This window comes from Octopus bimaculoides, chromosome 1 (assembly GCF_001194135.2).
Source record: "Octopus bimaculoides isolate UCB-OBI-ISO-001 chromosome 1, ASM119413v2, whole genome shotgun sequence".
Taxonomy (NCBI): domain Eukaryota; kingdom Metazoa; phylum Mollusca; class Cephalopoda; order Octopoda; family Octopodidae; genus Octopus; species Octopus bimaculoides.
The window spans coordinates 96,188,342-96,199,877 of NC_068981.1; the positions used below are offsets into that span (position 1 = coordinate 96,188,342).

The following is an 11,536-nucleotide window of genomic DNA, read 5'->3' on the forward strand; positions in this document are numbered from 1 at the left end:
AAATGGGGGATCAAAGTTTGGAAGATTTGTGAATCAAATACTGGGTACTGCTCTGGATTTTAATTTTATACTGGCAAAAGAGACGAATGTATCCAGTAATGTGCACAACTCTTCTATAATAATATTTTGTTGTATATCCAATTGAATATTAGCTAATAACCCATTTTCTGTAGCGATGTTTGAACAAAAATTTTAATAATTTTATATTTTGTTCAATTTACCTGTAATTAGAGTCACTTTGTGACAAAAATTTTGGTATAGAATTGGTTGAGAACCTTTCGTTAAATTATCTTCCAAAAATCACATAAATATGTTGATAAATAAAAAAGTTAGTTGTTTAATGAAACCAGACTAAATTTATGATTGTTAGAAATTAATTGAAACACATAAGTGGTGTATTTTGGTTAGAAATATGGTAACGAAAGGGTTAAGGACATGTCCTAACACATTTTTGCTATTATCTCCCAATTGCTCTCTTTTATCTTAGTCTTTCTTTTCCAACTGGGGTATCCTTAGTGTTATGAAAATGGGTCTTGACTTGGGTCCAAGATAATGAAATTATAGTTCATAAAATTGCAAGTTTTGTGTCAAGCCACACTGTTATTATTAAATTAACTAAAGCATCTTATTTCTAACACAACCATGCCTACATTTCCTATGACGATGGTAAATCACGAAAATTAGTTGCTCTAAATAACTAATGAAAGTTTTTTTTTTTTATGCTCAGGTGAGTCTAATGAGATCGGTACATTTATGATACTCGATCATCGAGAGGATCAAACTCCTTTCTTCATAGTTTTGAAAGATGGTCTTGAAATGGTGAAATGTGTAAGTATAACTTTTTTCAAAATCGCAACCTAACAAATCTACTTGTTCTTATTTATTCATCCAGAATTTTGATAATGAATATAGTCTCCATTAAAATATATGGGACACCAGTACAAATAATAGTAATTTGCCCCTTAAAATACCTGGAAAATAATACTAGAACTAATACTAGCTATCTTTGATTCTTATGTTTAAAGCACCTTCCATTCCTAATCAAATCCTTTGTGGTTTTAAGTGAATTAAAGATTTGCCTTAATACTTTTTAGTATTTTGCAAGAGCATCCAACTGTAGAAAATCTGCCCCAATGAATCTCATGCAAGTATGGAAAAGAAGATATAAAATTCATTGTAAATCAAAGGCTAGCAGCAAAGAATGGTTTTACTTCCCCTCTCTGGTTTTTGTTGACCTCTTGACTTGGAAATTTGATACACACACACACACACACTTTCATGGGGATGGGGGCATATCAATCTTAACTTAAAAAATACACACATACAGCGAAAGTCAAGTACTGCAAGTTTTGGTCATTTTATGTTTTCATTTGCAAGAACAAGCATGTGCACTAAATAAAACCAGAGGTGAATAGTAAGCATTGGTAAACTTAATTATCACTAATAGTAAGATCTTATCACCAAGATATTAAAAAACATTTTTATATTTTATGGTGATGTGACTTTTTTTTTTGTTTTACAGCATATTCTTTACATATCTTTATTGCTCTTTTTCCAGTGAGGTGTCGATTGGCCACATGGAAATATATTATCGATGTGAAAAGGAAAATTTCAACCAACTTGTATGCTAATCATAGCTGTTGTCATTAGCATTCTTTTAAAAAGAATCTTCTGAAGAGACAGACATGCATATCCTCTACAGTGACTGATATTGGTAATAAAATGAAATTTTAATCAAGGTTTTTTTTTTTCAAGTTTTCTTAGTTGTTAGCATTACAACCATTTATAAAGAAAACGAAGCATTTTAGTGGAGTGGTCACCTTTTTAATAATTTTGAAAAGAAACATTTGTTTCATTAGAAATGCATGTCATATTTACAGTTTATTTTAAAAAAAAGTAAAAGGTTCTTATATTGAATTATATATTTGTATGGTTTATTAGAGAAGAAAAGGAATTGTAAAGACATCATGATGATAATCCAAGCAGAAAACCACCAGCAAAACCTGATGCCAGGAAAACATTCTGTGCGAAAAATGTTTTGATCTGAAAATATATGGAGAATGAAAAACACTTAAAACTTAGCATTTAAATTCTGAAGCGAGAAATCACAGAATCAATGAAATTCAGATAACAAAGCAATAGGAATGTCATCCTTTAGTGTGATTTCAAAGGAAATTTAGCCAGGTGAAATGGATTTGTTGTGGAAAGGACATCTGTTTACTATTTAAATTGTTATTCTCTTGTATGCAGTGATTTAATTAAAAAGAATTTTAGGCACAGGCCCAGCCATATGGTTTCAATGTCACTCCATGGCACATGGGGCAAGTGTCTTCAGCTACAATCTGGAAGACAAACTGAAAACAAACTTAATTCCATGTTATGTTTCAGTACAGGATAGGTGTTACAAAGGTATAACATGTAAAAAGAAGGAAATGTATAGAATCTCTTGGGAATTCTTCAAAAATTATTGATTGGGAGATTCTACATTTGTAACTCCTTTTAAAATGTATCGGGTTTTTCCACTCTTTTGTTTTGGTATGTTAGACTTGTAGACTCATAATGAGTGAGGGTTGGTGAAAGGTAGGATGTCCATATTACAGAAAAACTGCCTTAAAGTTAGTCCAACCCATGCAAGCATGGCAAATTGGAATTGCATAATTCAGTTTCTAGAGCAAATGCACTGCACAAGTGGAAGGACTGCAGGGCATATCTTGTCCAAATATTCTTCCTCTTCTGTTCAAACTAGCCTACAATGTCATTCTTAAAGTCAAGTCAGATCATTGAGACTTCAAAGCTACAAGACAATGCATGTATAATTCTGTAGAATGAAGTGGTGAGAAAGGTTCTTAGGATGCTGGGCCTTATGAGGAAATGACAATGGACAGAGATGTGATTTGCTGTTTCGGCTGGCATCCAGTCATAGAAACCATGCCATAGCAACTAGCTGGAATCTGGACATGTCAAACCATCCAACCCATGCCAGTAATGATGTAAATAATAATAAGCATTACATTTGATTGAGTAAAAATCTGAATTCTAAAGAGTTAAAGATATAAATTATTCTTACTGAAGCTGCAACATGGGGATAGGCTTTCTTGGTGTCTCTTTCAATAGAAACCTTGGCCGTTTGCATGCTCTTTTCAATTTTGGTCCAGTTTACTGTAACATAACCTTGATGCTGGGCTATCTATAAAATAACAAATTTATTAAAACATTATGGTCTCAATTTAAATATTGGGTTGTTGGGGCCTGACAAATTGTCTGATTGATACATAAAAATGTGTATTTGGTTGTTTCCATTAGAAGAAACTAAGATAACACCTAAGTGTTTTTGCAAGAACATTGCTAATTTCTAAGCCATCAACCTTATTAATGCAGTAAATTCACATAATTGGTAGTGGGGTGCATTAACCCTTTTGCTAACAACAACCAGCCCTAGTAATGTTGAGCTTATTTCTAGACCTAATACTTATAAATTGACTTATTTTCCACGTATGTTTTTGTGGCCCCAAGTTCACTATCAATGGATCTTTTTTAAAACGGGGGCCACATTTTTCATTAACGAAAAACTTGGAACACTGGTAGAATGTGTCATATAAAACATCCCTAAGTTATTCCATGTTAAAGTTGTCGTATTTCTGTAATTTCAACCCATCACTGACATCCATTCAGCAGATATACATTAAGTGCCGACTACATAAACAAACAATTCTATCGGTGATAGGGTTAGGGTAAAAAAGCAAATAAAACGAAGCTATGGCTTAATCAGCCAAAGGAGTAAATGTAAACAACTGAATACGTGTCAGTGATTGGTTGAAATTATCGAAATAAGTCAATTTTTTTACATGAAATAAATTCGAATACAAAAATATTTTTCTGTTCTATAACACAAAATAGATAAGTATACGAAGTTTGAAAGTCTTTCGGTACCAAAAACACTACATAAAAAACATTAATGAAAAATGTGGCTCCCGTTTTAAAAAAGATCCCTATCAATATATCTCCCTACGTTGATTACACTCATGCAGAAGGTAAGTAGAGAGGGTGATGGTGTGGACAGCAGAATGAGCAGTTTTACATATCAGAAATGAAGCATTGCTGGAGTTATCACAAAGATGTGAATTGGTGAGTCAAAGCAGAGGGGTGTACAGGTTTGAGGAAAATATAAGAGGATGTAATCACTCCCACTTGCATCTATCATACGATCAACTGCAGTGACGGTTGGCGATACAGTATATAAGACAGACTGAAAGAAATGAACTTAAAATGGTTAGGTACATTGACCATAAACTTGGGGCTAGTTAAAAGTGTGAAATTTTCAAGTGGGGTCTAACTAGTGACATAAACTAAAGAAGTCATGTAAGTTCTTATCTTTGAAAGGCAAAAAATTGAAGTTGCAGAGAATAGTGTGGTCACGTGACAGAAAATGAAGAGAATCTGTTGCAAGAAATCAGTGGTCTAGTCAAAAACCAGGGCTTGGTAGCAGGCTGCATCAATGAGGCTAGAGTTAACCTCATTTGTTGTGACCTGGTATTGAAGTTAAATTCTACAATGGCAGCTTTATTATGTATAGGATGCAAAGAAAGTCATGATAGGAGAGTCATGAGATGGACATTGTTAAAGGAGATGACTGAAAAGAGCTGCTTGCTCTAGTGATTGAGTTGAGTCACTGACAGTTTCATAAAATGTATGACTTAGAAATTAGGTAAGTGAAGGTGGCCTACGAACAAGTTGATATAACTATAGCTCATTCTAGTGGCCATAGCCACATTAATATCTAATAGAAATCAGTGGAGGAAGAAAATCAGTTTGATATGAGAATTAATTTTTAAAGAACACAAGGCTGATAAACCATTGTCATGGAGGAAATACAAGCAATCCTTATATTTTTAAAATTTACAAGCAAAATTTTCACTTTGAACTGCTAACACAATTTGTTTCCTTTTAAAAATGTTTAAGAAATAGATCTGGTAACTCTAGTCAAGAGCTAGCTGAGAAGTTGTTAACACTTTGATGTTGAAAAGAAATCTAAAACTGAAATGTAACTACAATTAAAACTTTAATTTTTGTTTCTACTACTCTCAATTTTATATAACCCCTTAGCAATTAAATTGGCCAGATCCAGCCTCTCACACTTACAATACAAAATTATTTTAAAAAACAATACATCACTAAAATCTGAAAGCTAATTTTTATCAATGTGAATAAATAAGCATTACATTTGACAGAAACCTGAATGCTAAAGAGTCAAAGTTTATAAAATTTGTGTTGCTGGTTGAAATTAGTACAAAAGAAAATGAGCACTCAGCACAGACCTACCAAAGCAACACCAACGTCCTCTCAACAATTAGATGGAGATGATTTTTTAAATGAGAATACTAAAAGTGAACCTGACCACTATCAAAAATTAAGCAAAAAAAAAAAAAAAATCCAGAACCCTTGTCCAGTACCTGATTGACCTGCAAATCTAATTAGTTTGTGCCGGTCATGAGGCCAAACATCCCTGAAAGTTTCATCCGAATCCATCCAGCGGTTCTTGAGATATCTTGTCCATGGACAAACAAACATGACTGAAAACAATACCTCTGCTCTCGCTAAGGAGGAGATAGTAAGAATAACTCTTTCTTGATAATAAAATGAATATCATGTCAGTAAATATGAGAACACATCTTTAAATTTGCATATGTTCTTGCAAGCTGGGTTAGAACTGACAGTAACACGGATTTAAAACTAAACAATGTTGTCACTCAACACACGCTTGCCTCTTCTATTGCTACTACAATGTTCTCTGTACTCTACAGCTGACTGATTTCATACCCTGGCCCACAAAATTCACTTGTCTATCATCAATCATTGTGTCCCTATCCTAACCTACCAAATACTTATCACTTAACCCAATCCTTCTTTCTCAAAGATCAATCTGTTATACATGTTAGAACTATCCTAGAAGATGCTTCTGATAAAGAGGAGACAGAAACCTACAACAATGAGTTTTTAAGACACAACCTACAGGATGGTACCAGCTGATAACAGAATAACACTAGATAAATGCATTATAATTAAAAGACAGGAAGTGGATAACAAGGAACTATATCAGTTGGATGAGAGAGAGAAAAGAAAAAGCAAGTTTACCAGTGTTCTGTGATGAGGATCAGAAGCATGTTCCAAAATGTTAAAGTAAATTAAGATGTTTGGGAAAAGTGTTTGAAATATTGAGATTCTGCTGAAAGTGGAAAATGTATGGGAAGAACTATGCCCAAAAGAGTACCAATTATTGAAGTGAACAGTTATATGGATAAAATAGCCATTAAGGATATGAAGGCAGTGAGTCCATCAGGTATATTCAGAAATGCTGAAAATATCTGGTGAAGCAAGGCTTAAGCTAATCTCACAATTGCTACAAAGGCAAAGGAAATGCTTTTGAAAGTAACAACTACAGAGGCTTTGAACAGAAAGACAATGTTATGAAAGTAACAGAAAAGTTATTAGCTAAGTGGTTAGGAAAACACTTCAGATTTGTGTCAAGTCAGGGTACTACGTGTTTTCCTCACAGTAGAAATCAAAGAGAAATGTTTCAGCAAAGACTAAGCCTGCATATTCAGTACCTGTTGCTCTGGAGAAAGCTCTTAACAAGATTTGATGGTCTCCAACACACTTACGTGTAGATGAATGACATGTGAAAGTGGTAAACAGAGATGCGGTCAGCAAACTGAGCATTAGTAATGAGTTCAGTGAGGAATTTATCATGCAGATAGATATTCATCTCAGCTTGATTCTCATCTCCCAATCCAATTAAAATTTTCCAAGTGTTATCACAGAGGGATTTAAAACTGGCTGTCTATGGGAACTATTTGTTGATGAGCTTAGTCCTTATAGTAAAATCTGTAGAAGACTTTGAGAAGAAATATCAGATGTGGAAACAAAACCTATAAAAGATGAGACCAAGAATAAACTTGAAAAAGATTTTAATAAGTAGGAAAAAAAAAGGACAATTCTGCTGCCATCAAGGAAATGACATTGTTCAACATGCAGAGTGAGTGGAAATTCTATACAATGAACTCAGACTGGTCTATGAGTGTGCTGACAGTGGATGAAGATTTTGAGGTAGATTTAAGGGAGTAAGCAGTCGGAGTACTGGTAATTCTTTGTAATGCTCTGAAGACTATAAAAGTAGCTGGCAGTATCTGTTACCTAGGCAGCTACTCAGCAGTTCTAAAGCATAGTAATAAGAATAGGATGGAAAAGTTTAGGGGACTATTACCTTGGCTGGCAATATGGAGATGATAAAGGGATAAAAAGGTACCAAGAGATCCAAGAGGAAGGAAACCTTAGGAGAGAAAGTTTAAAGGAGGAAGTAGTGAAAGTTGATTTCAGGATGCTGGACATCACAAATGAGATGACAAAGAAATGCAGCAAATGTCAAGATGTTGTGGACTCAACAATAAAGACTAGGTCATTAACAACAAAGACAATCTCGTTTTTCAACAGGGGTAATATTCCCCTAAACTTTTCCACCCTATTATGACTACTATGCTTTCAGAACACCCTCCTCCACTGCTAATTAAGTCACCTACGGAGAAAAAGCTATCAACTACTTCTTCAGAGCAATGCTCTGACAGTGAATCTGTCACAAAGTTTTTATTCACTGTCAGCCTGCCTTTGGTTCCACTAAACCTGTTGCCCATCCCAAGCAAGCACGGAAGAGCAGACAAAAATAATGATGATCGAGCAATAATTTCTTTTATAGGCAACAGGTCTCAAAGTTTGGTGGGAATGAACAGAAAATTATATAGCCCTAAGTACATAACTGGTACCTCATTTTATTGATTTTGGAAAGATGACAGGTAAAGTTGCTTAAGTGGGAGTTGATCCTAAAGCACCAAAACATTTACCTGAAGTTTCAATACTCCAACGATTCTCCCTAATTTAAGGAAGGGTTATTTGATTAAATCAACACCAGTACTTGACTGGTAATATATTTTTTGACCCACAGGTGGATGTACAGCAAAGGTGGACTTGATGAACAACATAAAAGGAAGTAAAAAAGGAAATTTGATATTACCTGTAAGAGTAAAAGACTTGTTCCAACAGTTGCTGCAGCAACTTTTCCTACTTTTGCAAAAAGCATTCCTGCACACCTATTATGTATAAAAGAAAAGAATAACATCTTCATATAGTAAATTAAATATTTGCACTGCTTTACAATACTGTATCTAACCACAGTGTCTTAGTCATCTATTTTACTACTTTCCTGAAATACAATACACCAATATTATACACACTTCTGTTTTGCTTCAACCTACATTATCATTATTTCTACCATGCTAATATGCAAAAGGGAAAATTTGAGCCAATGAGGAAATCTCTTCGTGGTCACTTGTTATGCTGAAAATAGCAGCCAAATTTCTCTTAAATTGTACCGTTGAAAGAGAAAGCACATTTGAACAATGTGGCGAGTGGCTGTGTGTAGCTTGCTTACCAACCAAAGCCTTATGAGTGGATTTGGTAGACGGAAACTAAAAGAAGCCTGTCGTGTGTGTGTGTATATATATATATATATATATATATATATATATATATGTATGTACATATGTTTGTGTGTGTGTTTGTCTCTCTACCATTGCTTGACAACTGATGCTGGTGTGTTTGTGTCCCCGTAACATAGCAGTTCGGCAAAAAGAAACCGATAGAATATGTACTAGGCTTACAAAGTATAAATCCTGGGGTCGATTTGTTTGACTAAAGGCGGTGCTCCAGCATGGCCACAGTCAAATGACTGAAGCAAGTAAAAGAATAATAAGCAACGAACAAGGAAAACAATTCTTTCAAGATGTTTATGCCTTAGAAACACATACCAAACACACCAAAAGCATGATGGATATTATATGACGACAACCCAGACCAAATTTATAATCAAAAGTTATAATCACAATACACTTTAGAAATTAATAGAATATACATTGTGTAGCTAATTCAATCATCATCATCATTGTTTAACGTCTGCTTTCCATGCTAGAATGGGTTGGACGATTTGACTGAGGACTGGCAAGCCAGAAGGCTGCACCAGGCTCCAATCTGATCTGGCAGAGTTTCAACAGCTGGATGCCTTTCCTAATGCTAACCACTCCGAGAGTGTAGTGGGTGCTTTTACGTGCCACCAGCACAAGGGCCAGTCACGCGGTACTGGCAACGATCACACTCAAAATGGTGTTTTATATATGCCACCTGCACGGGAGCCAGTCCAGCGGCACTGGCAACAACCTCGTTCAAATGATTTTCTAACGCGCCACCAGCACAAGTGGTACAAGGCGATGCTGGTAAGGATCACGCTCAAATGGTGTTATTTACGAGCCACTAGCATGGAAGCCAGACAGCTGCTCTGGCAATGAACACGCTTGAACACTGCTGTTAGTGCTCCACTGGCGCAGGTGCCAGTCACCGAATATGGTTCAATTACGATTTCGATTTCACTTGCTCCAACAGGTCTTCGCAAGCAGAGTTTAGTATCCAATGAAGTAAAGATATGAATAAGTGAGCTGGCTACACTTCTGGCAGAGGCCACAGATTATGCTCTCACTTGGCTTGCCGAGTCTTCTCACGTACTGCATATTTCCAAAGGTCCCGCTCACTAGTCATTGCCTCCGTGAGGCCTAAAGTTTGAAGGTCGTGCTTCACTACCTCATCCCAGGTCTTCCCGGGTCTACCTCTTCCACAGGTTCCCTCAACTGCTAGGGTGTGGTACTTTTCACACAGCTATCCTCATCCATTCTTGCCACATGTCCATACCAGCACAATCGTCTCTCTTGCACACCACAACTGATACTTCTTTGGTCTAACTATTCTTATTCTAGCAGCTACATTTTCAGCGTACCTTCCCCCTTTACAAACTTGGTCACCTAGGTAGCGGAAGCTATCAACTATTTCTGGTTTTTCTCCCTGAAGTGTGGCAAAGGTTGTTTTCTGCACATTTTCAGTGTTTATTGCTCCTAAGCATCTGCCACATACAAAAACTATCTTGCTAGTTAGCCTTCCTTTGATATTGCTGTACCTCTTATGTGTCCATAGCTTACACTAGGTACATCTTATGGAGTTTCTACCTTCGCCTTTTCTACAGGTCCTTCGATTCTAATCCTTGCTTCCACACCTGAAATTTCTCCTCTAGTTCTGATAGTGACTCAGCAATTAGAGCAAGGTCATCAGCATAGAGGAGCTCCCAGGGGCAACCTGTCTTGAATTCCTGTGTTATTGCCTGGAGGACTATGATAAATAGGAGAGGGCTGAGCACTGAACCTTAATGGACCCCTACCTCTACCCGGAATTCTTCACTGTATGTAAGAAGTATAGCAGAAATGATTTGTAACTGTACTGCCAGAGTTCTGCAACTTAATAGCAGACGTGTCCAATTTAAGAAAAGTGAAGATAAAAGCTAAGTGGAGAAGTATGGAATAAGTCGTTATATGTTTATAGAAAAAATAGACACGGACCTTTTTAGAGAACAAAATGTAGCTGAGAGCTATTGTAGTGGACGTCTGTCTAATCAAAGAGCAGAAATTGAAAGAAGATATATGAAATGGACGTGTGTGTATGTGTGTGTGTTTTTGCGGATAATTTGGCAGGAATTTTGCAGTCAGCATGAGGTGGTTTGTGTTTGTCTCTTGAGTCGAATTGTTGTGAATTTGTCAGTAATAGCAACGCCCGGAGAAGTGAAAATATTTTTTTTTTAATATGTGGTTGGGGAAAAAAGGAGATTTTTTGAAGTCGGCGTGAAAGCAAAAGAGACAGAGAGAGAGTGCGGTTGTATGAGTGAAGTTCTTTTAAAGTTGGCGTGAGACGGAAGAATTAATGTGCTTGTGTCTGTTTGATAGGATGTGCGAGACAGAATGTGTGGTGTGTATATGAATTGCTTTTGTGTGTGTGTGAAGAGACAGAGAGGGTAATGTTGATGGTGTGTGTGTATATGAGAAAGAGAGAGAGAGTGAAAGAAAGAGAAGGAGAGAGATAACTGAAATTTTTCATTCAGCTTTTGTAGTGAGTGATTGACAGAAAGAGAGAGAGTGGTTATGTATGTATGAATGGCCTCAGTGACACAAACTCACACGCAAGTTGTTTTAATCGATTTTCTCGGTAACTATAGGGGCCAGGAAAAAAATACAAACCGCATTCCAATCTATGCACCGTAATTCCTACAACTGCGATACACGTTGTATACCACCACAATGTTACCATTTGAGAAATCACTCGGATAAAGAATGCAGGCCAGAAAGAATTGGCCATACTTTTCTCAATGGATTGTGTTCATTTCTCTTTTTGTCTTCTGCAATTTTATTTTTGGATCTTCTCTATATATGAAGAATTATCTTCTGTCTTGCTGTTTTACTCTCTACAAAACAGAAAGCTGCATTGTGGAACAGTCATTTTAACAACTTTTTTTTTAATTTCTTTATCACCGGATGAGATATGTCTGCACCACTGGATACTCTTGAACCAGTTTTTGTGTGTCCCACAAGAGGAGTCGATGCTAGATGTGTCAAAACTA

General features: G+C 36.1%; 2 protein-coding genes across 3 annotated transcripts in view; one reads left to right on the top strand and one right to left on the bottom strand.

The window, feature by feature from the left end:
- LOC106876508 (translationally-controlled tumor protein homolog) overlaps window positions 1–1,738 on the top strand; it is a 16,814-nt gene extending 15,076 nt beyond the window's left edge. The window contains exons 5-6 of the mRNA XM_014925084.2: window positions 728–828; window positions 1,559–1,738. Coding sequence (XP_014780570.1) covers window positions 728–828; window positions 1,559–1,561 — 104 coding nt within the window. The 3' untranslated portion in view covers window positions 1,562–1,738. The remainder of the gene's footprint in view (window positions 1–727; window positions 829–1,558) is intronic.
- A 166-nt stretch (window positions 1,739–1,904) lies between these two features.
- LOC106876509 (FUN14 domain-containing protein 1) overlaps window positions 1,905–11,536 on the bottom strand; it is a 21,442-nt gene continuing 11,810 nt past the window's right edge. For both annotated transcript variants that reach the window (XM_014925086.2, XM_014925085.2), the window contains exons 3-5: window positions 8,063–8,138; window positions 3,068–3,187; window positions 1,905–2,043 (exon numbers count right to left, since the gene is read on the bottom strand). In XM_014925086.2, coding sequence (XP_014780572.1) covers window positions 1,966–2,043; window positions 3,068–3,187; window positions 8,063–8,138 — 274 coding nt within the window. In that variant the 3' untranslated portion in view covers window positions 1,905–1,965. The remainder of the gene's footprint in view (window positions 2,044–3,067; window positions 3,188–8,062; window positions 8,139–11,536) is intronic.